The sequence below is a fragment of the Ranitomeya imitator genome, chromosome 1, assembly GCF_032444005.1.
Source record: "Ranitomeya imitator isolate aRanImi1 chromosome 1, aRanImi1.pri, whole genome shotgun sequence".
NCBI classification, from domain to species: Eukaryota; Metazoa; Chordata; class Amphibia; order Anura; family Dendrobatidae; genus Ranitomeya; species Ranitomeya imitator.
Window position 1 is genome coordinate 360322549 of NC_091282.1, and position 27761 is coordinate 360350309.

The 27761-nt window shown below is 43.7% G+C and overlaps 1 protein-coding gene across 2 annotated transcripts in view; it reads right to left on the reverse strand.

The window, feature by feature from the left end:
* Window positions 1-748: 748 nt before the first annotated feature.
* Window positions 749-27761, reverse strand: part of NFATC4 (nuclear factor of activated T cells 4) — a 190662-nt gene continuing 163649 nt past the window's right edge. The window contains exons 7-10 of one of the 2 annotated variants that reach the window (XM_069761042.1): window positions 10302-10357; window positions 3864-3990; window positions 2507-3679; window positions 749-1096 (exon numbers count right to left, since the gene is read on the reverse strand). In XM_069761042.1, coding sequence (XP_069617143.1) covers window positions 1041-1096; window positions 2507-3679; window positions 3864-3990; window positions 10302-10357 — 1412 coding nt within the window. In that variant the 3' untranslated portion in view covers window positions 749-1040. The remainder of the gene's footprint in view (window positions 1097-2506; window positions 3680-3863; window positions 3991-10301; window positions 10358-27761) is intronic. The other variant, XM_069761051.1, reaches the window with a different exon arrangement.

Here is a 27761-nt window from a genome sequence, read left to right on the forward strand (position 1 = left end):
TTGTTGCCAACGACATTTCCAGGCACATAACAGATGGGAGTTACTTAGAGCGACCCTTGATACTAAATCTGACAATACATTTTTATAGTCACCATACCTAATGTATTCTGTTATGCAGCCGCTTCCTCTCTCTGTCAACGGTGCTCCATTTTCTTTTTCACCAACCTGGCCATTGGAGTGTTATGGGGAGCACAGTGAAAAGCCTGTACCACATCTCCCTGCTGTCAGATAAACCAGAAATGATGTCAGGGGAAGCACAATGAAAAGCCTGTACCACATCTCCCTGCTGTCAGATAAACCAGCAATGATGTCAGGGGAAGCACAGTGAAAAGCCTGTACCACATCTCCCTGCTGTCAGATAAACCAGCAATGATGTCAGTGCTACGTCCATTCCACAGCAAAAAACCAGCAGCGAAGGTATGGTTCAGACGTTCCGCTCTCCTCGCCATGCAACACTGGTGGCCATTTTGGAGAAAAAGTTCACCGATGACAAAGTCAGCAGCTTTATAACAGAACACATTGGGTATGGTGACCACATCTGAAATTTATAGGCACTTGTAATATCCGGGCTGGAAGCCACCTTATAGATGATGAAGATAGTATGTGGACACTTAGTCTCGGCATAAGGCAAAATATTTCACATACCGCAATGTTCATTTATGGCTGAAATGGCAGGTAAAGGAGTCAGAGTGGTTTTGCCCATGTATCCCTGGTTTCTGCACCTGATTTTCACAAGATTTTTTTTTTTGTCATTTACCCGAAGAAGAAAAAACAGAAGGAACTGTCTCCCTTTTGACCTACCCTGGTCATCTAAAACAGACTGCTCTGAAACAATGTAATCTTTGTCAACTGTATAGTAGAAATAAATTGTAGAAGCTTGTAGAAGACTCGGTCTTCTCGGCAAGATTTTATCCAGAAGGTTGTAGCTTCGCAGTTGATCCATGGTTATTGACCGTTGTCTTTAGCGACTTTGACTCTATAAAGTACCAGTATGTTTGTTTCTTCTTTATAAAATGGTTATTTTTGATTTGATGCCATCTTTAATTTTGATGCCTCTCTGGAAAACTGTGCAAGTCTTGACCTATAAATTCACTTACTGTGATGGAAAGAAAGAAATAGGATAGACAGTGAGACAGCTAAGCATTTTTTCACTTGCACATGCAGTATTAAATATCTTGAAATATTAGCGGGGGTGGTGGAAATTTTTTACATGGTTGGAAAAGAGCAGTTTATCATTTTGTAAACTATGTTCTAGCCATCTTTGATCTTTTGTTTAGAAACGGCACCTGGATCATAGTACCGACGGTGTAAAATGGCATGAAGTATATTCTAAAGGTACCGTTACACTTAACGATTTACCAACGATCACGACCAGCGATACGACCTGGCCGTGATCGTTGGTAAGTCATTGTGTGGTCGCTGGAGAGCTGTCACGCAGACAGCTCTCCAGCGACCAACGATGCCGAAGTCCCTGGGTAACCAAGGTATACATTGGGTTTCTAAGCGCAGGGCCGCGCTTAGTAACCCGATGTTTACCCTGGTTACCATTGTAAAAGTAAAAAAAAAAACACTACATACTTACATTCCTGTCGCGTCCCCCGGCCTCAGCTTCCCTGCACTGTGTAAGCGCTGGCCGGAAAGCAGAGCGGTGACGTCACCGCTGTGCTCTGCTTTACGGCTGGCCGGCGCTGACACTGGGGGACGCAGGGAAGCTGACGCTGAAGGACGTGACAGGAATGTAAGTATGTAGTGTTTTTTTTTTACTTTTACAATGGTAACCAGGGTAAACATCGGGTTACTAAGCGCAGCCCTCCGCTTAGTAACCCGGTGTTTACCCTGGTTACCAGTGAAGACATCGCTGAATCGGCGTCACACACGCTGATTCAGTGATGTCAGCGGGTGATCCAGCGACGAAATAAAGTCCTGATCATTCCCCAGCGACCAACGATCTCCCAGCAGGGGCCTGATCGTTGGTCGCTGTCACGCATAACGATTTTGTTAACGATATCGTTGCTACGTCACAAAAAGCAATGATATCGTTAACGATATCGTTATGTGTGACGGTACCTTTAGTACATTCCAGGTATTTTTTCAGGAGTGCAGAGCAAGTGGAGGCTTATTGTAAGAGATGAAAGATTGTTTAAAGGTAATGTATAATGTCTTTTATTTTACCAATTAAAATTTGATACTGTAATATATTCCTTTTTCTAATATGTTTTATTTTAGGTTTTTAGGTATTTTTTTTTTTTAAATATTGCCTAAGCGGCTGTTCTAATCACATAGGAGATTTGCTTTAAAATGGACATAAAAAACACATTCAGAAAATCGCATATTGATTTCCGTATGAGAGTGTTGCGATAAACTGTCATATTGACATGATAGGCAGTGTGATAAACTGTCATATTGTAGAAGATTAAATATAAGGAAAGTAGGTTAGAGTGATACTGATATCACATTTTTAATCTAGGAATAGTAGAAGCACCAGTAGCTGCCATACTCTACTTACCTTCTTCCAGTGTGATCCCTTGAATTGGTATTGGATGGAAAGGGCTTTCAAACACTTGACTGTGTTCTTTTCTCCCATCTCCTCCATCATTGCTGGCAGACTTGGCATATTCCTCCAAACGTTCTTGGTAAGAGGCATTTTTTTCATTTTGGTTTGCGGATATACAAACTGCAGTATCAGAAGTACCTTTTTGACTCGGAACTGGAGCACTAGTGATATTTGGAGAAGAAGGAGAAGAGAAAGGAGCAGGATGTGTTGGTGGACACAATGTGGTGAGTTGGGAAGGGCTACAGGACAGGTTTTGGTAGTTGGTAGAAAATGTTTGGGGCACACTAACATCTTCACAGGATATAGACAAACTTGAATTGGAGGTGGAAAACCCTGTATGACATGCTGAACCCACATCATCTATTTTTGATCTTAAAGGGTGTGCAGGATTGGTGGCGTGATTTGAGAGTGTGTTTGGAGTAAACTGTTGATTGGCTGCACATTGCTCTGTTCTACTTATTTCTGGGGATGTTGAAGAATGTTTAGAGGGTACTGTATCTAAGCTATCAACCTCACCTAATGTAGTGTATGTTGGAGGAGCACAGGATGGATAGGACTGATACCCTGGAACAAAACGTGGAGTAGAACCATCAAATTCTAAACTTGGCAAAATAGGAGAGGATTGGTAGTTTGGATGAGAACCTGTTTCCCTCTCCTCCAGTTTGCTGTTTGTGTTTAAATGGGAAAGCAAGGATCCCCCAAATGTAGTTGAGCATGTAGGATGGGATGAACATTGCTGTGGAGACCAGGGAACTGGACTGGGTGGTAGTGCTGAGTTATTTGTTTGAAATGGCAGAGTTACAGACGTATCGCCATCGTTCTCTGGGTATGATGGAGGACATTTCAATTCTGGAAGCATTGTTGGATTAAAAAAGCAACCCAAAAAGGGGTTACTGCTTGAGCTACAGTCAGAAGGTCCGGAGAACATTCTTTCCTGGTGTGGAGAACTGTAATAAGGGGACACTTCCATAGGTGCTTCAGACAAATTTGGTGTTACAGGAGACCCAAACGATGGGGATAACTCCATGTGGCCAGGATCTAAAGTCATGTGAGATGGAGGAGGAAGTGAGACAGAAGGAAATCTATGTAAGGTCATTTCAGGCAGAGGCTCCTCTTTAAATATAACTAAAGATGGAAAAAAGCCCAAATGGAACAGAAGGGTAGAGTCAATGTAGTTAAAGAAGAGAAAATTGAAAAAATGTAGAATGGTAAAATTCAATACAAAGGTCAATTCAATATCATACCAGCTAAAAGATCTAAAGCTGGGCCAACATGGTACGTGCAAGCACCTACAATACAAATCACTTACTTGGTAGGTAGCGAAAGCTCTGCATAGGACTTCTCTTCCTACGTCCATTTGAAATATAGAAATAGACTTGTAGTGGTCGCGTGATCTCCTTATTACAGTATTCTGGGACTTGTACAGACAGCAAAGACTGGAGTCAATACAAAAGATAAAAAAAACACATATAGGTTACAACTTTTCTATGTTCGACCCACTCCCAAATTCATCCTAAAAGCACTAATAACCATCATGTTTGGTGCTAGACGATAAGAGCCAGAGCTTAACCCACAAGTGTGCATGAAGAAGACTGAAGGACTCCCTCATGGATAACCGCACGGACTCCCTGAGAGATGGCCCTTGTCTGTGCACTGCCAGGATTCCCATACCTCTTCACTGTATGTTAATGTTTTTAGAATAAAGTTAGCCGAATATTTACATACGGATGTTACTAGAGTTCATTCGTTTTATTTATTCTTTTTGTTCATTCTTTTTATTATATGCTGTTTATTTTGTTTCATTGCCAACCTTTTATCACCAGTAGGTGGCAGCAAAAGATCTAGCTAGGTTTCTGCAGCTGTCAGCTGAATCCATTGGTTGTGGATTTCTCATGCTCGGGGATCAACAAAGATAAGGTACCGTGAAACTTTTCCAAAGAACACCTGTGTTCTGTGATCTCACAAAATAGATTCAAAACCAATTAGTACTTTCTTATTTCTTGCTAAATGCCTGTCTATCAAGTATAAGGGTAAGTTCACACACGGCATTTTGCTGCTTTTTTTTTCTGCAGCAAAACCTCAATAATGCAGGTTTAGGTGCGTTTTTGGTGCATTTTTTTTGTCTCTTTGAGCATGCCAATAAAGTTGAGTGCCCCCTGAGAAAAAAATACTTCCTGTAGATAGATAGATAGAATGAATAGATAGATACAGGCTTGGACTGGCCCATAGGGTAACAGGGGAATCCCCCGGTGGGCCCCTGTGTAGATCTGGGCCCCCAACCACCCTGTATGAGCAGTACTTGGCATAATTCACTTGATAAACTTTGTCCAGAAAAAAGCAGCATCTCATCATTCATTAACCACACTACCCATTTATTATTATATAGAGATCTAAATACATTTGTGAATGAGGGTAGTATAATATTTGTTTGCAGGTGAAAAGTGTGATCCCCCCCAAAGTCAGTGTTACTGGTGGGCCCTTGACACCCCAGTCCGATGCTGGATAGATAGAATAAATAGATAGATAGATAGAATGAATCGATAGAATGAATAGATAGATAAATAGATAGATAAATAGATACATAAATAAATAGATAAATAGATAGATAAATAGATAGATAGAATAGAAAGGATAGATAGATTACCTGCGGTAACCTTTTCCCTGGCATTTTCCCACGGTCCAGAGGTTACCTCAGGTCAGGCTGTGAGGGAGCGCAGGCTCAGTGACGTCACCCCCGGTCTCTGAAGCAAGCACCGATAGCATCTCCTCATTCATCAGTGGTTTACAACCGGGGGTGGTAGCATTAGCCCCGCTCCCGGTTGTAAACTTTACCTGGGGCAGCATGGTGGCTCAGTGGTTATCACTGCAGCCTTGAAGCTGGAGTCCTGGGTTCAAACCTCACCAAGGACAACATCTGCAAGGAGTTTGTATGTTTTCCCCATGTTTGTATGGGTTTCCTCTCACATTCCAAAGACATACCGATAGGGAATTTAGATTGTGAGCCCCATCGGGAACAGCGATGATAATGTGTGCAAACTGTAAAGCGCTGCGGACTGTTAGTGCTATATAAAAATAAAGATTATTATTATCTCCCCCAGATATGGATTACTGCGTGGGACACTCATTATATTTGACTGCATCGGAACAGGGATTATTTGTTGGTTTATTATTTTTATTACAGGAGATCGATGGCGCCGCATGAATTACCTGAATAATAAAATGGTAAAACTGTGTTTTGTGTTTTATTTCATAAAAATACTTTATTCTGGCTGTGTCTTTATTTAACATGTAACAACTATAGGATTAGTAATGCTTAGGTGTCTTATAGATGCTTCTCCATTACTAAGCCGTGGGCTTAATGTCACTGGTGACATTAACCCCACAAATATTACCCCGCTTTCTACCGCTACAGGGCAAGTGGGAAGAGCCGGCCAAATGCGCCTTTTCTGGGCTGCTGCGGGCTGCTATTGTTAGGCTGGGGGGTCAATATCCATGGCCCCTTACCAGCCTGAGAATACCAGCCCCCAGCTGTGAGCTTTAGCAAGACTGGTTGTCAAAAATGGGGGGGGACCCCGTGCTGTTTTTTAAAATTATTTATTTAAATCGTTTTTTTAAAAAAAGCGTGGGGACCCCTCTATTCTTGATAACCAGCCTTGCTGAAGCTGACAGCTGAGGGTTGCAGCCCCCAGCTGTGAGTTTTGTTTGGCTGGTTATCAAAATTAGGGTGTAATCCACGCCACTTTTTTTAAAACTATTTATTTATAGCGCAGGAGCGGCAGCTGAATACTCCCATCTACCGCTCCTGCTGTCACTGTAATTAATGGCTGTAGGTGTCAGATGATGGGATCAGTAGTCCCATCAGCTGACACCATTGAACGAAGGTAAAGATTATATCTCCGACCACAGCTGAGAGGCTCCCGCTGTCTTCTGACAACGTGGGAATCACAGCTCTCTGACCGGCGGGGAGGGTTTCACCGCCGATTAGAAGCGGTGTTTGCCGCGATATTATGCATATGACAGCGTGTCAAACACTGTATTGTCGGACCCCCCATTCAAGGGAATTGGGTTTGGGTCCGCTATGCTGGATGGCAGGCTGTATGGACCCACCATGCAGCCTGCCATCTAGATGTAGCAGAGCCGAGTGTGAAGTCACATCTGGCTGTCCTTGACTTTTCTGCTGCAAATACGCTGCAAGAAAAGTCAACCTGCGTATTTGCAGCGTTTTTTCACCATCCATTCAAGTCAATGGGTGAAAAACGCTGAAAAAAACGCTGCAATAAGGCTGAAAAAACGCTGAAAGAAGTGACATGCTCTATGTAAAAAAAAAACGCAGCAAAGCACAAAATACTGATAACACAAAATAAACAATGTGTGTGCATGATATTCTGAAATCTCATAGGGTTTGCTGGTGATGGAAAAAGCAGCAAAAAAACGCCTTGTGTGAACTTACCCTAAGGGTTCATTCTCACATGCGAGAAACTCGGATGAGTCTCGTATGTTAATACCCGACGCTGCACCTGGCACTCAGATCGGAGCGTGGGGCCACACAGCAATACATGAAGCTTAACGCTCCGTTCCTGAGTGCGGGGTGCAGTGCCCGGTATTGACATGCGAGACTCCTCCGAGTATCTCGCATGTGAGTATGAGCCCTAACACTGGACTTTCATAAACAGATTGATCAGCCTAGAAAAACAAAGTCAGGAACTTCTCCCTAACTGTCTAATGCAGGCATCAGCAATTTATTTTCCCAAGAAGCCACAAGAGAGACTCACTGTTTTGGAAGGCCAAACCAATAGTCTGAAATTAATTCTGCTCTATATTAACCCCTTCACCACATGTGCTCCACCTGCGATTGTTACCCAGTTTAACCAGTTAAATGCCGCTGTCAATCTTTGACAGCGGCATTTCACACACGTCGGCGAACACGTGTGTACTTGCTTCCTCCCATCGGCGCACCCGTAACGTGTTCGCGGGTCGCCGACGGGTTGTCATGACAGTTGTGGGTCAGCTGATGAACCTTGTGTCATTACGGAACTGGCATCTTCAAGGTAACAAAATCAGTAAAAAGTAAAAAAAGGATATTTTAAAAAATCTGAAAAAAAAAACTTCAAATCACCACACCAGTGAAAATAAAACACATATTTGGTATCACTGCATTCAGAAAAGTCCAATCTATCCTATAAACATAAAAACAATTAACTCGATTGGTAAACACCGTAAATGGAAAAAATTCAAAAAACGCCAATTACAATTTTTTTAGCTGCCACAATTCCACAAAAATTGCTGTAACAAGCGATCTATCTCAAAATGGTACCAATAAAAATGTTGCCTGCAGAAAATAAGCTATCATACAGCTCCATCAGATGAAAAATAAAAATGTTATGGTTCTTAGAAAATAGCGACACAACTGCAAAAATGTTTTTTTTTTTCAAACTTGTTGAGGAGAATCATATTGCATGGTCATTTTTACCACAAAATGTACACAGTTAAAACAATTCCCAAAAATTAATGTCAGAATTGTGGGGTTTTTTTCAGAATTTCTCTGCACTTTTTTTGAGTACACCATGTGAAAAAAAATAGTCACCTAAGAAGAAAAGCTTTAAACAAGGACCAAAGTTTAAAAACTACAATTATTATTTGTTACAAAAAACCTATAAAAGCATGTAAAAAGAAGTGAGACCAAACACCGGTAACCCTGGTTTCTTCTTTGGTGATTTGTTATTGTATAGCTTTATGGCCCTAAAAATTTAGAGGAAAATATTTTTTTGGGTGTATGAGTAAACTATGTGGTAAAATGAATGGTGGCATTCAGGCCGGCGTCACACACAGCGTAAAACAATACGGTCCGTATATTACGGCCGTAATACGCTGAAAAGTCCCGAAAATAGTGGTCCGTAGCTCCTCCGTAGGCAGGGTGTGTCAGCGTTTTTTGCGCATGGCATCCTCCGTATGTAATCCGTATGGCATCCGTACTGCGTGGTTTTCTCGCAGGCTTGCAAAACCAACATACCGCTATAGAAGTGATCCATGTGTCCCAAAAAAAAAAAAAATATATATATACTGTCTATATATATATATATATATATATATATATATGTCAGTAGACGCCAATTTTTTCCGCCATTTAACCCTTTATTTTAAGAGCTAGAACGGCCAAATTTTGCAGATACACACTACTGACATTAGTAGTGTGGAATCTGCAAAAAAAAAATGGAGAGAAGACATGGTTTACTGTATGTAAACCATGTCTCAAATCATGTCGGGTTAAGAAGGAGAAAGAAAAAGCCGGTAATTGAATTACCGGCTTTCAAGCTGTATAGCGCTGGAAAAAATATTAATATATATACATATATGTGTCTCACTGACATATATATATTATATATATATATATATATATATATATATATATACCTATTCTATGTATACACATTTATTCTACCTATTGGACTGTCAGCTGTCAGTGTGATTTTACTGTACACTGCACTGAATTACCGGCTTTTCTCTCTAACACCGCTGCGTATTTCTCGCAAGTCACACTGCTTGTCCGTGTGTAATCCGTATTTTTCACGCTTCCATAGACTTTCATTGGCGTATTTCTTGCGCAGTACGGTGACAAACGCAGCATGCTGCGATTTTGTACGGCCGTAGAAAGCCGTATAATACTGATCAGTAAAATACGGCAGATAGGAGCAGGGGCATAGAGAATAATTGTGCCGTATTTTTTGCGAGTTTTACGGACGTAGTTTCTGCGCTCTTACGTCAGTAAAACTCGCAAGTGTGAAGCCGGCCTCAAAAGTACAACTAATCCTGCAAAAACAAGCTATCGTATGTCTGTATGGATAGGAAAAAAAAAAAAGAGTTGTGGCTCTGGGAAGAACGGGAGGAAAAAATGGAAACGAAAAGATGAAAATGGTCTGCACCGCGAAGGGGTTACTATTAACATATTAATTAGAATTATTTTATATTAATGTTAATTGTATGACTTAATATTGAGCAGAACTAAGTGCTGATATGCCCCTATATACTGTATAAGCCCACATACAGCCCCCTATATACCATATGAACCCACACAGCCATATACAGTATGAGCCTCCATATAGCCTCCTATATACAGTATGAGCCCCCGCATAGCCTTCCATGTACAGGATAAGCTCCACATAGCCTCCCATGTATGGCATGTGCCCCACATAGCCTCCTATGTACAGCATGTGCCCCACGTAGCCTCCCATGTACAGCATGTTCACCAGGTGACCTCCCATGTACAGCATGTTCCCCACATAGACTCCCATGTACAGCATGTGCACCATGAAGCCTCCCATGTACAGCATGTGCACCACGTAACCTCCCATGTGCGGCATGTGCACCACGTATTCTCCCATGTACAGCATGTGCACCATGTAACCTTTCATGTATAGCATGTGCCCCACGTAGCTTCTGATTTACAGCATGAGCATCCTGACGGAATATGTTTACCCAATATTTACTACCTCAATGTGCTGTTACCTAAGCTGTATTAAAAGTGCAGCAAATATAATAGTATTTTTAAAGAAAGTATATGTGAATACAGTGCATGTATTTTGTCATGAATGTCAGTAGAAGCTGGATGCCTTTAACGGCAAGAGTCGGCAGCACACTCTTCTAAACATTATGCCTGAACATGGTGTGAACCTAACCCTAACCTGGGGTTTTATACCAAATAGGTAAAAAAAGAATGTAGAATCTCCTTTTATATAAAGTTGGATTTTACCTCGTTGCTCTTTAGTCTGTTTACTTTTGCTTCCTCTTCCCATTGAAGTTTTCCATCTGTTAACACCATGGAGAAAAAAAACAATATTACTTTAGTAATACTACTGTAAATGCAGAAGTATCAAATAAACCTTTGTGGGCTGTCTTGCATCCCGATGGAGTGAAAGGTAAATGGAAGGATCTCTTCTCAGATGCCCAGGAAATAGAAAGAAAAATAAAGGAAATGCAATTACACATATCTAAATACCTTTAATTATATATATTTCTTTTGTCTAAGTAGATAATCTACTCTTCTCCATTTACACCTTTGGCCTGGGACAGCTCATAGAATCTCATGGCTTTCAGTATCACCTCTATGCTGACGACACACAGATCTACATCTCTGGACCAGATATCACCACCCTACTAAACAGAATCCCTCAATGTCTGTCCACTATTTCATCCTTCTTCTCCGCTAGATATCTAAAACTCAATATGGATAAAACAGAATTCATTGTCTTTCCCCGATCTCACGCGACCCCCCCCCTCAACGAACCTATCCATTACAGTAAACGGCTGCCCACTCTCCCCAGTCCCACAAGCTCGCTGTCTCGGGGTAATCCTTGACGCTGATCTCTCCTTCAAACCACATATCCAAGCCTTTTCCACTTCCTGCCGCCTTCAACTCAAAAATATTTCACGGATCCGTACATTCCTAAACCAAGAATCTGCAAAAACCCTAGTCCATGCCCTCATCATCTCCCACCTCGACTACTGTAACCTCCTGCTCTGTGGCTTCCCCTCGAACACTCTCGCACCCCTCCAATCTATTCTAAACTCTGCTGCCCGACTAATCCAACTGTCCCCCCGCTATTCCCCTGCCTCTCCCCTCTGTCAATCCCTTCACTGGGTCCCCATTACCCAGAGACTCCAGTACAAAAGCCTAACCTTGACATACAAAGCCATCCACAACCTGTCTCCTCCAAACATCTGTGAACTCGTCTGCTGGTACTTTCATGCTCGCAACCTCCGATCCTCACAAGATCTCCTTCTCTACTCCCCTCTTATCTCCTCTTCCCATAATCGCATACAAGACTTCTCTCGCACATCACCCCTACTCTGGAACCCTCTATCACAACACATCAGACTCTCACCTACCATCGAAACCTTCAAAAAGAACCTAAAGACCTACCTCTTCCGGCAAGCCTACAGCCTGCAGTAACCACCGATTGACCAAACCACTGCATGACCAGCTCTATCCTCACCTACTGTATTCTTGCCCAACCCTTGTAGATTGTGAGCCCTCGCGGGCAGGGTCCTCTCTCCTCCTGTATCAGTTGTGACTTATACTGTTCAAGATTATTGTACCTGTTTTTATTATGTATACCCCTCCTCACATGTAAAGCGCCATGGAAAAAATAGCGCTATAATAATAAATAATATTATTAATAATAATAATCTGTCCTAGAATGCTAAAATGAATCGGTCACAAGTTTTTTGCTTTGTAATCTGAGAGCAGCATAATTTAGGTCAAGACCATGATTAGAGGGATGTGCCACTTCAGGGCTGTGTGTTGCTGTTTCAATACAATATGTGTTTTATCAACAGGAGATTATCATTGCAGGACAACTTGGCATGTGCAGGGTTGTCCAACCCCCCATCACTGATTAGCAACTCTCTATCCCTATACAATGTACACAGAAAGCTGGGGGTGTGGGTGGGTTTATTCACAGCTCTGCTCATACTGCAGCAGAGAAAACTGTGACTCTATCATAACTACTGCACCAAATAAACTAAATGGAAATGATACATCACTGGAATTAGGGTCTCTGCTGCTACCCCATAGTGCTGTCAGATTACATAGCAAAAACCTACTGACAGATTCGCTTTTAATAGTACAGGTACTTGTCAGCAAATGCAGTAGTGAGTGCTACCCATCCAACCTTAATATGTAGGGTATTCTCATCTAATACTATTGATACCAGGGGTACTTAAGTAAAGAGAGACCACTCACTCTACTGTCCACCCCGTCTTTCTAATCTAATACTGGAGATACCAGTGGTGCCGAGGTAAGAAAGGACTGCTTGGAAGATCTCAGCTGTTCAGAATTGACCACTCCCGTCTGGTTGGTGGTAGAGGAATGTTGATCTGCAACTGTTTCTTGGTGTTTCGGCTCTGTGCAAATTTCCTCTCCCATTTGGTTTTCCTTCTTTTTTTACCCTGTGTTCCTCTCTTCTGAAAAGTTCCCAGGCTCAAGTTCATATGAGTTCATCCAGCAGAGGGCGCATCACCGCGACTCGAGATTACTACAGTACATTCCCCTGCATTCCATTCATTCACCAAGTTTTACAGACAGGAGCACAGCTGCATTAGCACAGCTCCTGGGTGTAAAATGATTTAACCCCTTCAGATGGATTTACAGCGTGGGACAAGACTGAATGTCAGAAGGTATGGAACATTGTTGTTTTTTTTTTTTAACCTTTGTTTCAGATGACAATGGTCTTCAGGTGGATTAAGAGTATAATAAAATATTAAAATACCTTGTGCCTTTATTTCATTAACCCCTTCATGACCCAGCCTATTTTGACCTTAAAGACCTTGCCGTTTTTTGCAATTCTGACCAGTGTCCCTTTATGAGGTAATAACTCAGGAACGCTTCAACGGATCCTAGCGGTTCTGAGATTGTTTTTTCGTGACATATTGGGCTTCATGTTAGTGGTAAATTTAGGTCAATAAATTCTGCGTTTATTTGTGATAAAAACGGAAATTTGGCAAAAATTTTGAAAATTTCGCAATTTTCACATTTTGAATTTTTATTCTGTTAAACCAGAGAGATATGTGACACAAAATAGTTAATAAATAACATTTCCCACATGTATACTTTACATCAGCACAATTTTGGAAACAAAATTTTTTTTTGTTAGGAAGTTAGAAGGGTTAAAATTTGACCAGCGATTTCTCATTTTTACAACGAAATTTACAAAACCATTTTTTTTAGGGACCACCTCACATTTGAAGTCAGTTTGAGGGGTCTATATGGCTGAAAATACCCAAAAGTGACACCATTCTAAAAACTGCACCCCTCAAGGTACTCAAAACCACATTCAATAAGTTTATTAACCCTTCAGGTGCTTCACAGCAGCAGAGGCAACATGGAAGGAAAAAATGAACATTTAACTTTTTAGTCACAAAAATTATCTTTTAGCAACAATTTTTTTATTTTCCCAATGGTAAAAGGAGAAACTGAACCACGAAAGTTGTTGTCCAATTTGTCCTGAGTACGCTGATACCTCATATGTGGGGGTAAACCACTGTTTGGGCGCACGGCAGGGCTTGGAAGGGAAGGAGCGCCATTTGACTTTTTGAATCAAAAATTGGCTCCACTCTTTAGCGGACACCATGTCACGTTTGGAGAGCCCCCGTGTGCCTAAAAATTGGAGCTCCCCCACAAGTGACCCCATTTTGGAAACTAGACGCCCCAAGGAACTTATCTAGATGCATAGTGAGCACTTTGAACCCCCAGGTGCTTCACAAATTTGATCCGTAAAAATGAAAAAGTACTTTTTTCACAAAAAATTTTTTTAGCCTCAATTTTTTCATTTTCACATGGGCAACAGGATAAAATGGATCCTAAAATGTGTTGGGCAATTTCTCCTGAGTACACCAATTCCTCACATGTGGGGGTAAACCACTGTTTGGGCACATGGTAAGGCTCGGAAGGGAAGGAGCGCCATTTGACTTTTTGAATGAAAAATTATTTCCATCGTTAGCGGACACCATGTCGCGTTTGGATAGCTCCTGTGTGCCTAAACATTGGCGCTCCCCCACAAGTGACCCCATTTTGGAAACTAGACCCCCCAAGGAACTTATTTAGATGCCTAGTGAGCACTTTAAACCCTCAGGTGCTTCACAAATTGATCTGTAAAAATGAAAAAGTACTTTTTTTTCACAAAAAAATTCTTTTCGCCTCAATTTTTTCATTTTCACATGGGCAGTAGGATAAAATGGATCATAAAATTTGTTGGGCAATTTCTCCCGAGTACGCTGATACCTCATATGTGGGGGTAAACCACTGTTTGGGCACTCAACAGGGCTCGGAAGGGAAGGCGCGCCATTTGACTTTTTGAATGGAAAATTAGCTCCAATTGTTAGCGGACACCATGTCGCGTTTGGAGAGCCCCTGTGTGCCTAAACATTGGAGCTCCCCCACAAGTGACCCCATTTTGGAAACTAGACCCCCCAAGGAACTTATCTAGATGCATATTGAGCACTTTAAACCCCCAGGTGCTTCACAGAAGTTTATAACGCAGAGCCATGAAAATAAAAAATAATTTTTCTTTCCTCAAAAATGATTTTTTAGCCTGGAATTTCCTATTTTGCCAAGGATAATAGGAGAAATTGGACCCCAAATATTGTTGTCCAGTTTGTCCTGAGTACGCTGATACCCCATATGTGGGGGTAAACCACTGTTTGGGCGCACGGCAGGGCTCGGAAGGGATGGCACGCCATTTGGCTTTTTAAATGGAAAATTAGCTCCAATCATTAGCGGACACCAAGTCACGTTTGGAGAGCCCCTGTGTGCCTAAACATTGGAGATCCCCCAGAAATGACCCCATTTTGGAAACTAGACCCCCAAAGGAACTAATCTAAATGTATGGTGAGGACTTTGAACCCCCAAGTGTTTCACAGAAGTTTATAACGCAGAGCCATGAAAATAAAAAAAAAATTATTTTCTCAAAAATGATCTTTTAGCCTGCAATTTTTTATTTTCCCAAGGGTAACAGGAGAAATTTGACCCCAAAAGTTGTTGTCCAGTTTCTCCTGAGTACGCTGATACCCCATATGTGGGGGTAAATCACTGTTTGGGCACATGCCGGGGCTCGGAAGTGAAGTAGTGACGTTTTGAAATGCAGACTTTGATGGAATGCTCTGTGGGCATCACGTTGCATTTGCAGAGCCCCTGATGTGGCTTAACAGTAGAAACCCCCCACAAGTGACCCCATTTTGGAAACTAGACCCCCAAAGGAACTTATCTAGATGTGTGGTGAGCACTTTGAACCCCCAAGTGCTTCATAGAAGTTTATAATGCAGAGCCGTGAAAATAATAAATACGTTTTCTTTCCTCAAAAATAATAATTTAGCCCAGAATTTTTTATTTTCCCAAGGGTTACAGGAGAAATTGGACCCCAAAAGTTGTTGTCCCGTTTCTCCTGAGTACGCTGATACCCCATATGTGGGGGTAAACCACTGTTTTGGCACATGCCGAGGCTCGGAAGTGAAGTAGTGACGTTTTGAAATGCAGACTTTGATGGAATGCTCTGTGGGCGTCACGTTGCGTATGCAGAGCCCCTGATGTGGCTTAACAGTAGAAACCCCCCACAAGTGACCCCATTTTGGAAACTAGACCCCGAAAGGAACTTATCTAGATGTGTGGTGAGCACTTTGAACCCCCAAGTGCTTCATAGAAGTTTATAATGCAGAGCCGTGAAAATAATAAATACGTTTTCTTTCCTCAAAAATAATTATTTAGCCCAGAATTTTTTAATTTTCCCAAGGGTAACAGGAGAAATTTGACCCCAATATTTGTTGTCCAGTTTCTCCTGAGTACGGTGATACCCCATATGTGGGGGTAAACTACTGTTTGGGCACATGCCGGGGCTCGGAATTGAAGTAGTGACGTTTTGAAATGCAGACTTTGATGGAATGCTCTGCGGGCGTCACGTTGCGTTTGCAGAGCCCCTGATGTGCCTAAACAGTAGAAATCCCCCACAAGTGACCCCATTTTGGAAACTAGACCCCGAAAGGAACATATCTAGATGTGTGGTGAGCACTTTGAACCCCCAAGTGCTTCATAGAAGTTTATAATGCAGAGCCGTGAAAATAATAAATACGTTTTCTTTCCTCAAAAATAATTATTTAGCCCAGAATTTTTTATTTTCCCAAGGGTTACAGGAGAAATTGGACCCCAAAAGTTGTTGTCCCGTTTCTCCTGAGTACGCTGATACCCCATGTGTGGGGGTAAACCACTGTTTGGGCACACGTCGGGGCTCAGAAGGGAAGTAGTGACTTTTGAAATGCAGACTTTGATGGAATGGTCTGCGGGCGTCACATTGCGTTTGCAGAGCCCCTGGTGTGCCTAAACAGTAGAAACCCCCCACAAGTGACCCCATTTTAGAAACTAGACCCCCCAAGGAACTTATCTAGATATGTGGTGAGCACTTTGAACCCCCAAGTGCTTCACAGACGTTTACAACGCAGAGCCGTGAAAATAAAAAATCATTTTTCTTTCCTCAAAAAGCATTTTTTTAGATTCACAAGGGTAACAGGAGAAATTGGACCCCAGTAATTGTTGCGCAGTTTATCCTGAGTATGCTGGTACCCCATATGTGGGGGTAAACCACTGTTTGGGTGCACGTCAGGGCTCGGAAATGAGGGAGCACCATTTGACTTTTTGAATACGAGATTGCCTGGAATCAATTGTGGCGCCATGTTGCGTTTGGAGACCCCTGATGTGCCTAAACAGTGGTAACCCCTCAATTCTAACTCCAACACTAACCCCAACACACCCCTAACCCTAATCCCAACTGTAGCCATAACCCTAATCACAACCCTAACCACAACCCTAATTCCAACCCTAACCCTAAGGCTATGTGCCCACGTTGCGGATTCGTGTGAGATATTTCCGCACCATTTTTGAAAAATCCGCGGGTAAAAGGCACTGCGTTTTACCTGCGGATTTTCCGCGGATTTCCAGTGTTTTTTGTGCGGATTTCACCTGCGGATTCCTATTGAGGAACAGGTGTAAAACGCTGCGGAATCCGCACAAAGGATTGACATGCTGCGGAAAATACAACGCAGCGTTTCCGCGCGGTATTTTCCGCACCATGGGCACAGCGGATTTGGTTTTTCATATGTTTACATGGTACTGTAAACGTGATGGAAAACTGCTACGAATCCGCAGCGGCCAATCCTGTTGTGAATTCTGTGGCTGAGTTCACTTCTGTGGTCACAAGTGGTATTGCAGTCTCTGGGCTTCCTCCCTCAGGTGTTTTGGTGAGCTCGTTGGCTGCCTTGCTATTTAGCTCCACCTGAGTCTGTCTTCCTTGCTCCTTGTCAATGTTCCAGTGTTGGATCTGAGCTACTGCATCTTTCCTTGGGCCTGCTGCTCTGCTAGTTAAGTGCTTCTAGTTTGTTTTCTGTTTTTTTCTGTCCAGCTTGCTATTAACTTTTGCTGGAAGCTCTGAGAAGCAGAGGGGTGCACCGCCGTGCTGTTAGTTCGGCACGGTGGGTCTTTTTGCCCCTTTGCGTGGTTTTCGTTTTAGGGTTTTTTGTAGACTGCATAGTTCTCTTTGCTATCCTCGCTCTGTCTAGAATATCGGGCCTCACTTTGCTGAATCTATTTCATTCCTACGTTTGTCTTTTCATCTTGCTAACAGTCATTATATGTGGGGGCTGCCTATTCCTTTGGGGTATTTCTCTGAGGTAAGTCAGGCTTGTATTTCTATCTTCAGGCTAGTCAGCTCCTCAGGCAGTGCCGAGTTGCATAGGTAGTGATAGGCGCAATCCACTGCTGCTTCCAGTTGTGTGAGGATAGATCAGGTACTGCAGTCTACAGAGATTCCACGTCTCAGAGCTCGTCCTATTGTTTTTGGTTATTGCCAGATCTCTGTATGTGCGCTGATTACTGCACGCTGTGTTGCCTGATTGCCAGCCATAACAGTACAAGGAGCCTTTCAATGATTTCCAATAGAGGGAAAAAAGAAATCCTGACATCATTTTTTTTTCTTAGCTCTGTCTTCAGTCTTTTTTTTCCCCTAGACATTAGAGTGCTTCAGGACACAGCTGTGGACATGGATATTCAGGCTCTGTGCTCCTCAATGGATAATCTCGTTGTAAATGTACAAAAGATTCAAGATACTATTGATCAGAAATCGATGCTAGAACCAAGAATTCCGATTCCTGATTTGTTTTTTGGTGACAGAACTAAGTTCCTGAGCTTCAGAAATAATTGTAAGCTATTTTTGGCCTTGAAACCTCATTCTTCTGGTAATCCTATTCAACAGGTTTTGATTATTATTTCTTTTTTGCGCGGCGACCCACAGGACTGGGCGTTTTCTCTTGCACCAGGAGATTCTGCATTGAGTAATATTGATGCATTTTTCCAGGCGCTGGGATTGCTTTACGATGAGCCTAATTCAGTGGATCAAGCTGAGAAAAATCTGCTGGCTTTATGCCAGGGTCAGGATGATGTAGAAGTATATTGTCAGAAATTTAGAAAATGGTCAGTACTCACTCTGTGGAATGAATCTGCACTAGCGGCTTTGTTCAGAAAGGGTCTCTCTGAAGCTCTTAAGGATGTAATGGTGGGATTTCCTATGCCTGCTGGTTTGAATGAGTCTATGTCCTTGGCCATTCAGATCGGTCGTCGCTTGCGCGAGCGTAAATCTGTGCACCATCTGGCGGTATTGTCTGAGAGTAAGCCTGAGCCTATGCAGTGCGACAGGACTATGACTAAAGTAGAACGGCACGAACACAGACGTCTGAACAGACTGTGTTTCTATTGTGGTGATTCTACTCATGCTATTTCTAATTGTCCTAAACGCACTAGGCGGTTCGATAGCTCTGCCGTTATTGGTACTGTACAGTCCAAATTCCTTTTGTCCATTACCTTAATGTGCTCTTTGTCATCATATTCTGTCATGGCGTTTGTGGATTCAGGCGCTGCCCTGAATCTGATGGATTTGGATTATGCTAAACGTTGTGGATTTTTCTTGGAGCCTTTGCGGTGTCCTATTCCGTTGAGAGGAATTGATGCTACACCTCTGGCCAAGAATAAGCCTCAGTACTGGGCCCAGCTGACCATGTGCATGGCTCCTGCACATCATGAAGTTATTCGCTTTTTGGTACTGCATAATTTGCATGATGTGGTCGTGTTGGGGTTGCCATGGCTACAAACCCATAATCCAGTATTGGATTGGAACTCTATGTCGGTAACCAGCTGGGGTTGTCAGGGAGTACATGGTGATGTTCCATTTTTGTCTATTTCGTCATCCATTCCTTCTGACATCCCAGAGTTCTTGTCGGACTTTCAGGATGTATTTGAAGAGTCCAAGTCTGATGCCCTTCCTCCGCATAGGAATTGTGATTGTGCTATCGATTTGATTCCTGGTAGTAAATTCCCTAAGGGTCGTTTATTTAATTTGTCCGTACCTGAACACACCGCTATGCGCAGTTATGTGAAGGAGTCCCTGGAGAAGGGACATATTCGCCCATCGTCGTCACCATTGGGAGCAGGGTTCTTTTTTGTAGCCAAGAAGGATGGTTCGCTAAGACCGTGTATTGATTACCGCCTTCTTAATAAGATCACTGTTAAGTTTCAGTATCCCTTGCCATTGATTTCTGACTTGTTTGCTCGGATTAAGGGGGCTAGTTGGTTTACTAAGATTGATCTTCGTGGTGCGTATAATCTGGTGAGAATCAGGCAGGGAGATGAATGGAAAACGGCATTTAATACGCCCGAGGGTCATTTTGAGTATCTGGTGATGCCGTTCGGACTTGCCAATGCTCCATCTGTTTTTCAGTCTTTTATGCATGACATTTTCCGTGAGTATCTGGATAAATTCTTGATTGTTTACTTGGATGACATTTTGATCTTCTCAGATGATTGGGAGTCTCATGTGAAGCAAGTCAGAATGGTTTTCCAGGTACTGCGTGCTAATTCCTTGTTCGTGAAGGGATCAAAGTGTCTCTTCGGTGTGCAGAAAGTTTCATTTTTGGGGTTCATCTTTTCCCCTTCTACTATCGAGATGGATCCGGTTAAGGTTCAGGCCATCCAGGATTGGACTCAGCCGACATCTCTAAAAAGTTTGCAGAAATTCCTGGGCTTTGCTAATTTTTATCGTCGCTTCATCTGTAATTTTTCTAGCATTGCCAGACCATTGACCGATTTGACCAAGAAGGGTGCTGATTTGGTTAATTGGTCTTCTGCTGCCGTGGAAGCTTTTCAGGAGTTGAAGCGTCGTTTTTGCTGTGCCCCTGTGTTGTGTCAACCTGATGTTTCTCTTCCGTTCCAGGTCGAGGTTGATGCTTCTGAGATTGGTGCAGGGGCGGTTTTGTCACAGAGAGGTTCTGGTTGCTCAGTGTTCAAACCATGTGCTTTCTTTTCCAGGAAATTTTCTGCTGCTGAGCGTAATTATGATGTGGGCAACCGAGAGTTGCTGGCCATGAAGTGGGCATTCGAGGAGTGGCGTCATTGGCTTGAGGGTGCTAAGCATCGCGTGGTGGTTTTGACTGATCATAAGAACCTTACTTATCTTGAGTCTGCCAAGCGCTTGAATCCTAGACAGGCCCGTTGGTCGTTATTTTTTGCTCGTTTTGATTTTGTGATTTCATACCTTCCGGGCTCTAAAAATGTGAAGGCGGATGCTCTGTCTAGGAGTTTTGTGCCCGACTCTCCGGGGTTATCTGAGCCGGCGAGTATCCTCAAGGAAGGAGTCATTGTGTCTGCCATCTCCCCTGATTTGCGGAGAGTGTTGCAGAAATTTCAGGCTAATAAACCTGATCGTTGTCCGGCCGAGAAACTGTTCGTCCCTGATAGGTGGACTAGTAAAGTTATCTCTGAACTTCATTGTTCGGTGCTGGCCGGTCATCCAGGAATCTTTGGTACCAGGGAGTTGGTTGCTAGATCCTTCTGGTGGCCATCTCTGTCACGGGATGTGCGTGCTTTTGTGCAGTCCTGTGGAATTTGTGCTAGGGCTAAGCCCTGCTGTTCACGTGCCAGTGGGTTGCTTTTGCCCTTGCCGGTCCCGAAGAGGCCTTGGACACATATTTCGATGGATTTCATTTCTGACCTTCCCGTTTCTCAAAAGATGTCTGTCATTTGGGTGGTCTGTGATCGCTTTTCTAAAATGGTCCATCTGGTGCCCTTGGTTAAATTGCCTTCCTCCTCTGATTTGGTGCCTTTGTTCTTCCAGCATGTGGTTCGTTTACATTGCATTCCTGAGAATATTGTTTCTGACAGAGGTTCCCAGTTTGTCTCGAGGTTCTGGCGAGCCTTTTGTGGTAGGATGGGCATTGACCTATCTTTTTCCTCGGCCTTCCATCCTCAGACTAATGGCCAGACCGAACGAACCAATCAGACCTTGGAAACATATCTGAGATGTTTTGTTTCCGCTGACCAGGATGATTGGGTGTCATTTTTGCCGTTGGCTGAGTTCGCCCTTAATAATCGGGCCAGCTCGGCTACCTTGGTCTCTCCATTTTTCTGCAATTCTGGGTTCCATCCTCGTTTCTCTTCAGGACAGGTTGAGTCTTCGGACTGTCCTGGTGTGGATTATGTGGTGGACAGGTTGCAGCAGATCTGGACTCAGGTAGTGGACAATTTGACCTTGTCCCAGGAGAAGGCTCAGCTTTTCGCTAATCGCAGACGCCGTGTGGGACCCCGACTTCGTGTTGGGGATCTGGTTTGGTTATCTTCTCGTCATATTCCTATGAAGGTTTCCTCTCCTAAATTTAAACCTCGTTTTATTGGTCCGTATAGGATTTCTGAGATTCTCAATCCGGTGTCTTTTCGTCTGACCCTCCCAGACTCCTTTTCCATACATAATGTATTCCATAGGTCGTTGTTGAGGAGATACGTGGCACCTATGGTTCCATCTGTGGAGCCTCCTGCCCCTGTTTTGGTGGAGGGGGAATTGGAGTATATTGTGGAGAAGATTTTGGATTCTCGTGTCTCTAGACGGAAACTCCAGTATCTGGTCAAATGGAAGGGTTATGCTCAGGAAGATAATTCCTGGGTTTTTGCCTCTGATGTCCATGCCCCAGATCTTGTTCGTGCCTTTCATGTGGCTCATCCTGGTCGGCCTGGGGGTTCTGGTGAGGGTTCGGTGACCCCTCCTCAAGGGGGGGTACTGTTGTGAATTCTGTGGCTGAGTTCACTTCTGTGGTCACAAGTGGTATTGCAGTCTCTGGGCTTCCTCCCTCAGGTGTTTTGGTGAGCTCGTTGGCTGCCTTGCTATTTAGCTCCACCTGAGTCTGTCTTCCTTGCTCCTTGTCAATGTTCCAGTGTTGGATCTGAGCTACTGCATCTTTCCTTGGGCCTGCTGCTCTGCTAGTTAAGTGCTTCTAGTTTGTTTTCTGTTTTTTTCTGTCCAGCTTGCTATTAACTTTTGCTGGAAGCTCTGAGAAGCAGAGGGGTGCACCGCCGTGCTGTTAGTTTGGCACGGTGGGTCTTTTTGCCCCTTTGCGTGGTTTTCGTTTTAGGGTTTTTTGTAGACTGCATAGTTCTCTTTGCTATCCTCGCTCTGTCTAGAATATCGGGCCTCACTTTGCTGAATCTATTTCATTCCTACGTTTGTCTTTTCATCTTGCTAACAGTCATTATATGTGGGGGCTGCCTATTCCTTTGGGGTATTTCTCTGAGGTAAGTCAGGCTTGTATTTCTATCTTCAGGCTAGTCAGCTCCTCAGGCAGTGCCGAGTTGCATAGGTAGTGATAGGCGCAATCCACTGCTGCTTCCAGTTGTGTGAGGATAGATCAGGTACTGCAGTCTACAGAGATTCCACGTCTCAGAGCTCGTCCTATTGTTTTTGGTTATTGCCAGATCTCTGTATGTGCGCTGATTACTGCACGCTGTGTTGCCTGATTGCCAGCCATAACACAATCCGCACCGTGTGCACATAGCCTAATTCTAAAGGTATGTGCACAAGCTGCAGTTTCCCATGAGTTTACAGTTCAATGTAAACCTACGGGAAACAAAAATCGCTGTACACATGCTGCGGAAAAACTGCACGGAAACGCAGCGGTTTACATTCCGCAGCATGTCACTTCTTTGTGCGGATTCCGCAGCGGTTTTACAACTGCTCCAATAGAAAATCGCAATTGTAAAACCGCAGTGAAATGCGCAAAAAAAAAACGCGGTAAATCCGCCATAAATCCGCAGCGGTTTAGCAAATCCGCAGCGGAAAAATCCGCAGAGGACCAGAATACGTGTGCACATACTGAAACCCTAACCCTAGCCCTAACCCTACCCCTAACTCTACCCCTAGCCCTAACCCTAACCCTAGCCCTAACCCTAACCCTACCCCTAACCCTACCCCTAACCCTACCCCTAACCCTAACCCTAGCCCTAACCCTACCCCTAACCCTACCCCTAACCCTACCCCTAACCCTAGCCCTAACCCTACCCCTATTCTAACATTAGTGGAAAAAAAAAATTTCTTTATTTTTTTATTGTCCCTACCTATGGGGGTGACAAAGGGGGGGGGTCATTTATTATTTTTTTTATTTTGATCACTGAGATATAATCTATCTCAGTGATCAAAATGCACTTTGGAACGAATCTGCCGTCCGGCAGATTCGGCGGGCGCACTGCGCATGCGCCCGCCATTTTGGAAGATGGCGGCGCCCAGGGAGAAGACGGACGGGACCCCGGCAGGATCGGTAAGTATGATGGGGTGGGGAGGGACCACGGGGGGGGGATCGGAGCACGGGGGGGGAATCGGAGCGCGGCAGGCATGAAACGGAGCACGGGGGGCGTGGAACGGAGTACGGGGGGGCTGGAACGGAGCACGGGGGGGTGGAACGGAGCACGGGGGGGGGGGTGGATCGGAGTGCAGGGGGGGGTGATTGGAGCACGGGGGGGTGATTGGAGCACGGGGGGAGCGGACAAGAGCACGGGGGGGAGAGGAGCACTGGACGGAGGGGAGCCGGAGCAGTGTACCGGCCAGATCGGGGGGCTGGGGGGGCGATCGGTGGGGTGGGGTGGGGGCACATTAGTATTTCCAGCCATGGCCGATGATATTGCAGCATCGGCCATGGCTGGATTGTAATATTTCACCAGTTATAATAGGTGAAATATTACAAATCGCTCTGATTGGCATTTTCACTTTTAACAGCCAATCAGAGCGATCGTAGCCACGAGGGGGTGAAGCCACCCCCCCTGGGCTAAACTACCACTCCCCCTGTCCCTGCAGATCGGGTGAAATGGGAGTTAACCCTTTCACCCGATCTGCAGGGACGCGATCTTTCCATGACGCCACATAGGCGTCATGGGTCGGAATGGCACCGACTTTCATGACGCCTACGTGGCGTCATGGGTCGGGAAGGGGTTAAAATACTTTTTAATAATGTGTGTGTGTGTTTTATTAACCATTTCATACTATTGGATTAATAATGGATAGGTGTCATAATTGACGCCTCTCCATTATTAACCTGGCTTAATGTCACCTTACAATAGCAAGGTGACATTAACCCTTCATTACCCCATATCCGACCGCTACACGGGAATGGGAAGAGAGTGGCCAAGTGCCAGAATAGGTGCATCTTCCAGATGTGCCTTTTCTGGGGTGGCTGGGGGCAGATGTTTTTATCCAGGGGGGGGCAATAACCATGGACCCTCTCCAGGCTATTAATATCTGCCCTCAGTCACTGGCTTTACTACTCTGGCGGAGAAAATTGCACGGGAGCCCACGCCAGTTTTTTCCGGGATTTAACCCTTTAATGTAATAGCTAGACACACCAGATTTTACATAGAGACACTTGTCACATTAGTAAAGAGGAATATGTAATAAAAGAAGGGATATGAGATGGTTTACTGTAGGTAAACCATGTCTCATATCCTGTCGAGTTTGTGAAGGAGATAGCAAAAGCCGGCAATTGAATTACTGGCTTTTCTGCTATCTAGCGTTGTATGAAATATAATATATATATATATATATATATATATATATATATATATATATATCTAATATATAAAGCTGAATGTATGTGTGTGTGTATGTCCGGGATTGGCATCTGCACCGTCGCAGCTACAGCCGCAAAATTTTGCACAGTCACACGTCTGGACCCCGAGAGCGTCATAGGCTATGTTGTGAGGCGAAATTTTAACCCCGCGCGTTCCAATTCACCAAACAATTTTGCCCCTATCTACATAATGGGGAAAAAAGTGAAAGGAAAAGTATTGGAGGCGTCGCAGCTACAGCCACAAAATTTTGCACAGTCACACGTCTGGACCCCAAGAGCGTCATAGCCTATGTTGTGAGGTGAAATTTTAACCCCGCGCTTACCAATTCACCAAACAATTTTGGCCCTATCTACATAATGGGGAAAAGTGAAAGGAAAAGTGTTGGAGGCAAATTGACAGCTGCCAGATGTGAACAAGGGGGACTTAAAGAATGAGAGCGATGGCGCCAAAGAGTATATACCGTACAGTTGCTACGGTGGGGCCCCGACATGGGATACTCACCACACACACGGGGATATGAACACACACAAAATGCGCCACACACTACCACGTGCATGAACACATATTACCCTCAGCACACATTTCACCACACATACACCAACCTCGCCACATAAAAGTCAAAACACAAAAGTCACCGCTCAAAACTCGCCACGCGCAGAACTCGCCACATGCAAAAACTAGGCTCAGACAAACTATAAGAGCAACAAATGTACCATATAGGAAATACGGCAGCTGTCAGTCATATGACCTGTATATTATGTGTATGTGTGAGCTAATATATACTGCCAGGGGGAGGGCTTCCTGTTGGCTGGGGATTTATCAGGCTGCCAATTTAGCTTACAAATACTGAGGTAAATATACTGAGCAAATAACGTGTGAACGAGGTCTAATACAGGAGGAGATGACACACCGGTATATACTATATACAGGGGAGATGACACACAGATATATACTATATACAGGAGAGATGACACACAGGTATATACTATATAGAGGAGGAGAAGACATACAGGTACATATATATACAGGAGGAGATGACATACAGATATATACTATATACAAGATGAGATGACACACAGGTATATACTATATACAGGAGCAGATGACCTACAGGTATATACTATATAAAGGAGGAGATGACATACAGGTATATGCTATATATAGAAGATGACATACAGGTATGTACTATATACAGGAGGAGATGACACACAGATATATAGTATATACAGGGGAGATGACACACAGGTATATACTATATACAGGAGGAGATGACATACAGGTATATACTATATATAGAAGGAGATGACATACAGGTATATACTATATATAAGAGGAGATGACATACAGGTATATACTATATACAGGGGAGATGACACACAGCAGGTATATACTACATACAGGGGAGATGACATACAGGTATATACTATATACAGGAGATGACATACAGGTGTATAATATATATAAGGGAGATGACAAACATGTATATACTGAGGTGAAAATGAGAGGAGTGAGGTGAAAATGAAAAGGTGTGAGTACAAAATGAGAGGAGTGAGGGAAATAGTGGAGTGATCAGAAAATGACAGATGTGAGGTCGAAATGACAAGTGGTAGGGGGGAATGAGAGGAGTGAGGGAGAAAATGAGAGGTGTGAGGGAGAAAATGAGAGATGTGAGGGGGAAAATGAAAGATGCGATTGGGAAAATGAGAGGCGTGATGGGAAAATAAGAGACGTGAGGTGCTATAACTGACCACAGATATTTACTATGCCCAGGCAACGCCGGGCTCTTAAGCTAGTCTACTATATAAAGCTGAATGTGTGTGTGTGTGTGTGTGTGTATGTGTGTATGTCCGGGATTGGCATCTGCACCGTCGCAGCTACAGCCACAAAATTTTGCACAGTCACATGTCTGGACCCTGAGAGCGTCATAGGCTACGTTGTGAGGTGAAATTTTAACCCCGCGTGTTCCAATTCACCAAACAATTGTGCCCCTATCTACATAATGGGGAAAAAAGTGAAAGGAAAAGTGTTGGAGGCGTAGCAGCTACAGCCACAAAATTTTGCACAGTCACATGTCTGGACCCCGAGAGCATCAAAGGCTATATTGTGAGGCAAAATTTTAACCCCGCGCGTTCCAATTCACCAAACAATTTTGCCCCTATCTACATAATGGGGAAAAAAGTGAAAGGAAAAGTGTTGGAAGCGTCGCAGCTACAGAAACAAAATTTTGCACAGTCACACGTCTGGACCCTGAGAGCGTCATAGGCTACGTTGTGAGGTGAAATTTTAACCCCGCGCGTTCCAATTCACCAAACAATTTTGCCCCTATCTACATAATGGGGAAAAAAGTGAAAGGAAAAGTGTTGGAGGCGTCGCAGCTACAGAAACAAAATTTTGCACAGTCACACGTCTGGACCCCGAGAGCGTCATAGGCTATATTGTGATGCGAAATTTTAACCCCGCGCGTTCCAATTCACCAAACAATATTGCCCCTATCTACATAATGGGGAAAAAAGTGAAAGGAAAAGTGTTGGAAGCGTCGCAGCTACAGCAACAAAATTTTGCACAGTCACACGTCTGGACCCTGAGAGCGTCATAGGCTACGTTGTGAGGTGAAATATTAACCCTGCGCTTTCCAATTCACCAAACAATTTTGCCCCTATCTACGTAATGGGGAAAAAAGTGAAAGGAAAAGTGTTGGAGGCGTCGCAGCTACAGAAACAAAATTTTGCACAGTCACAC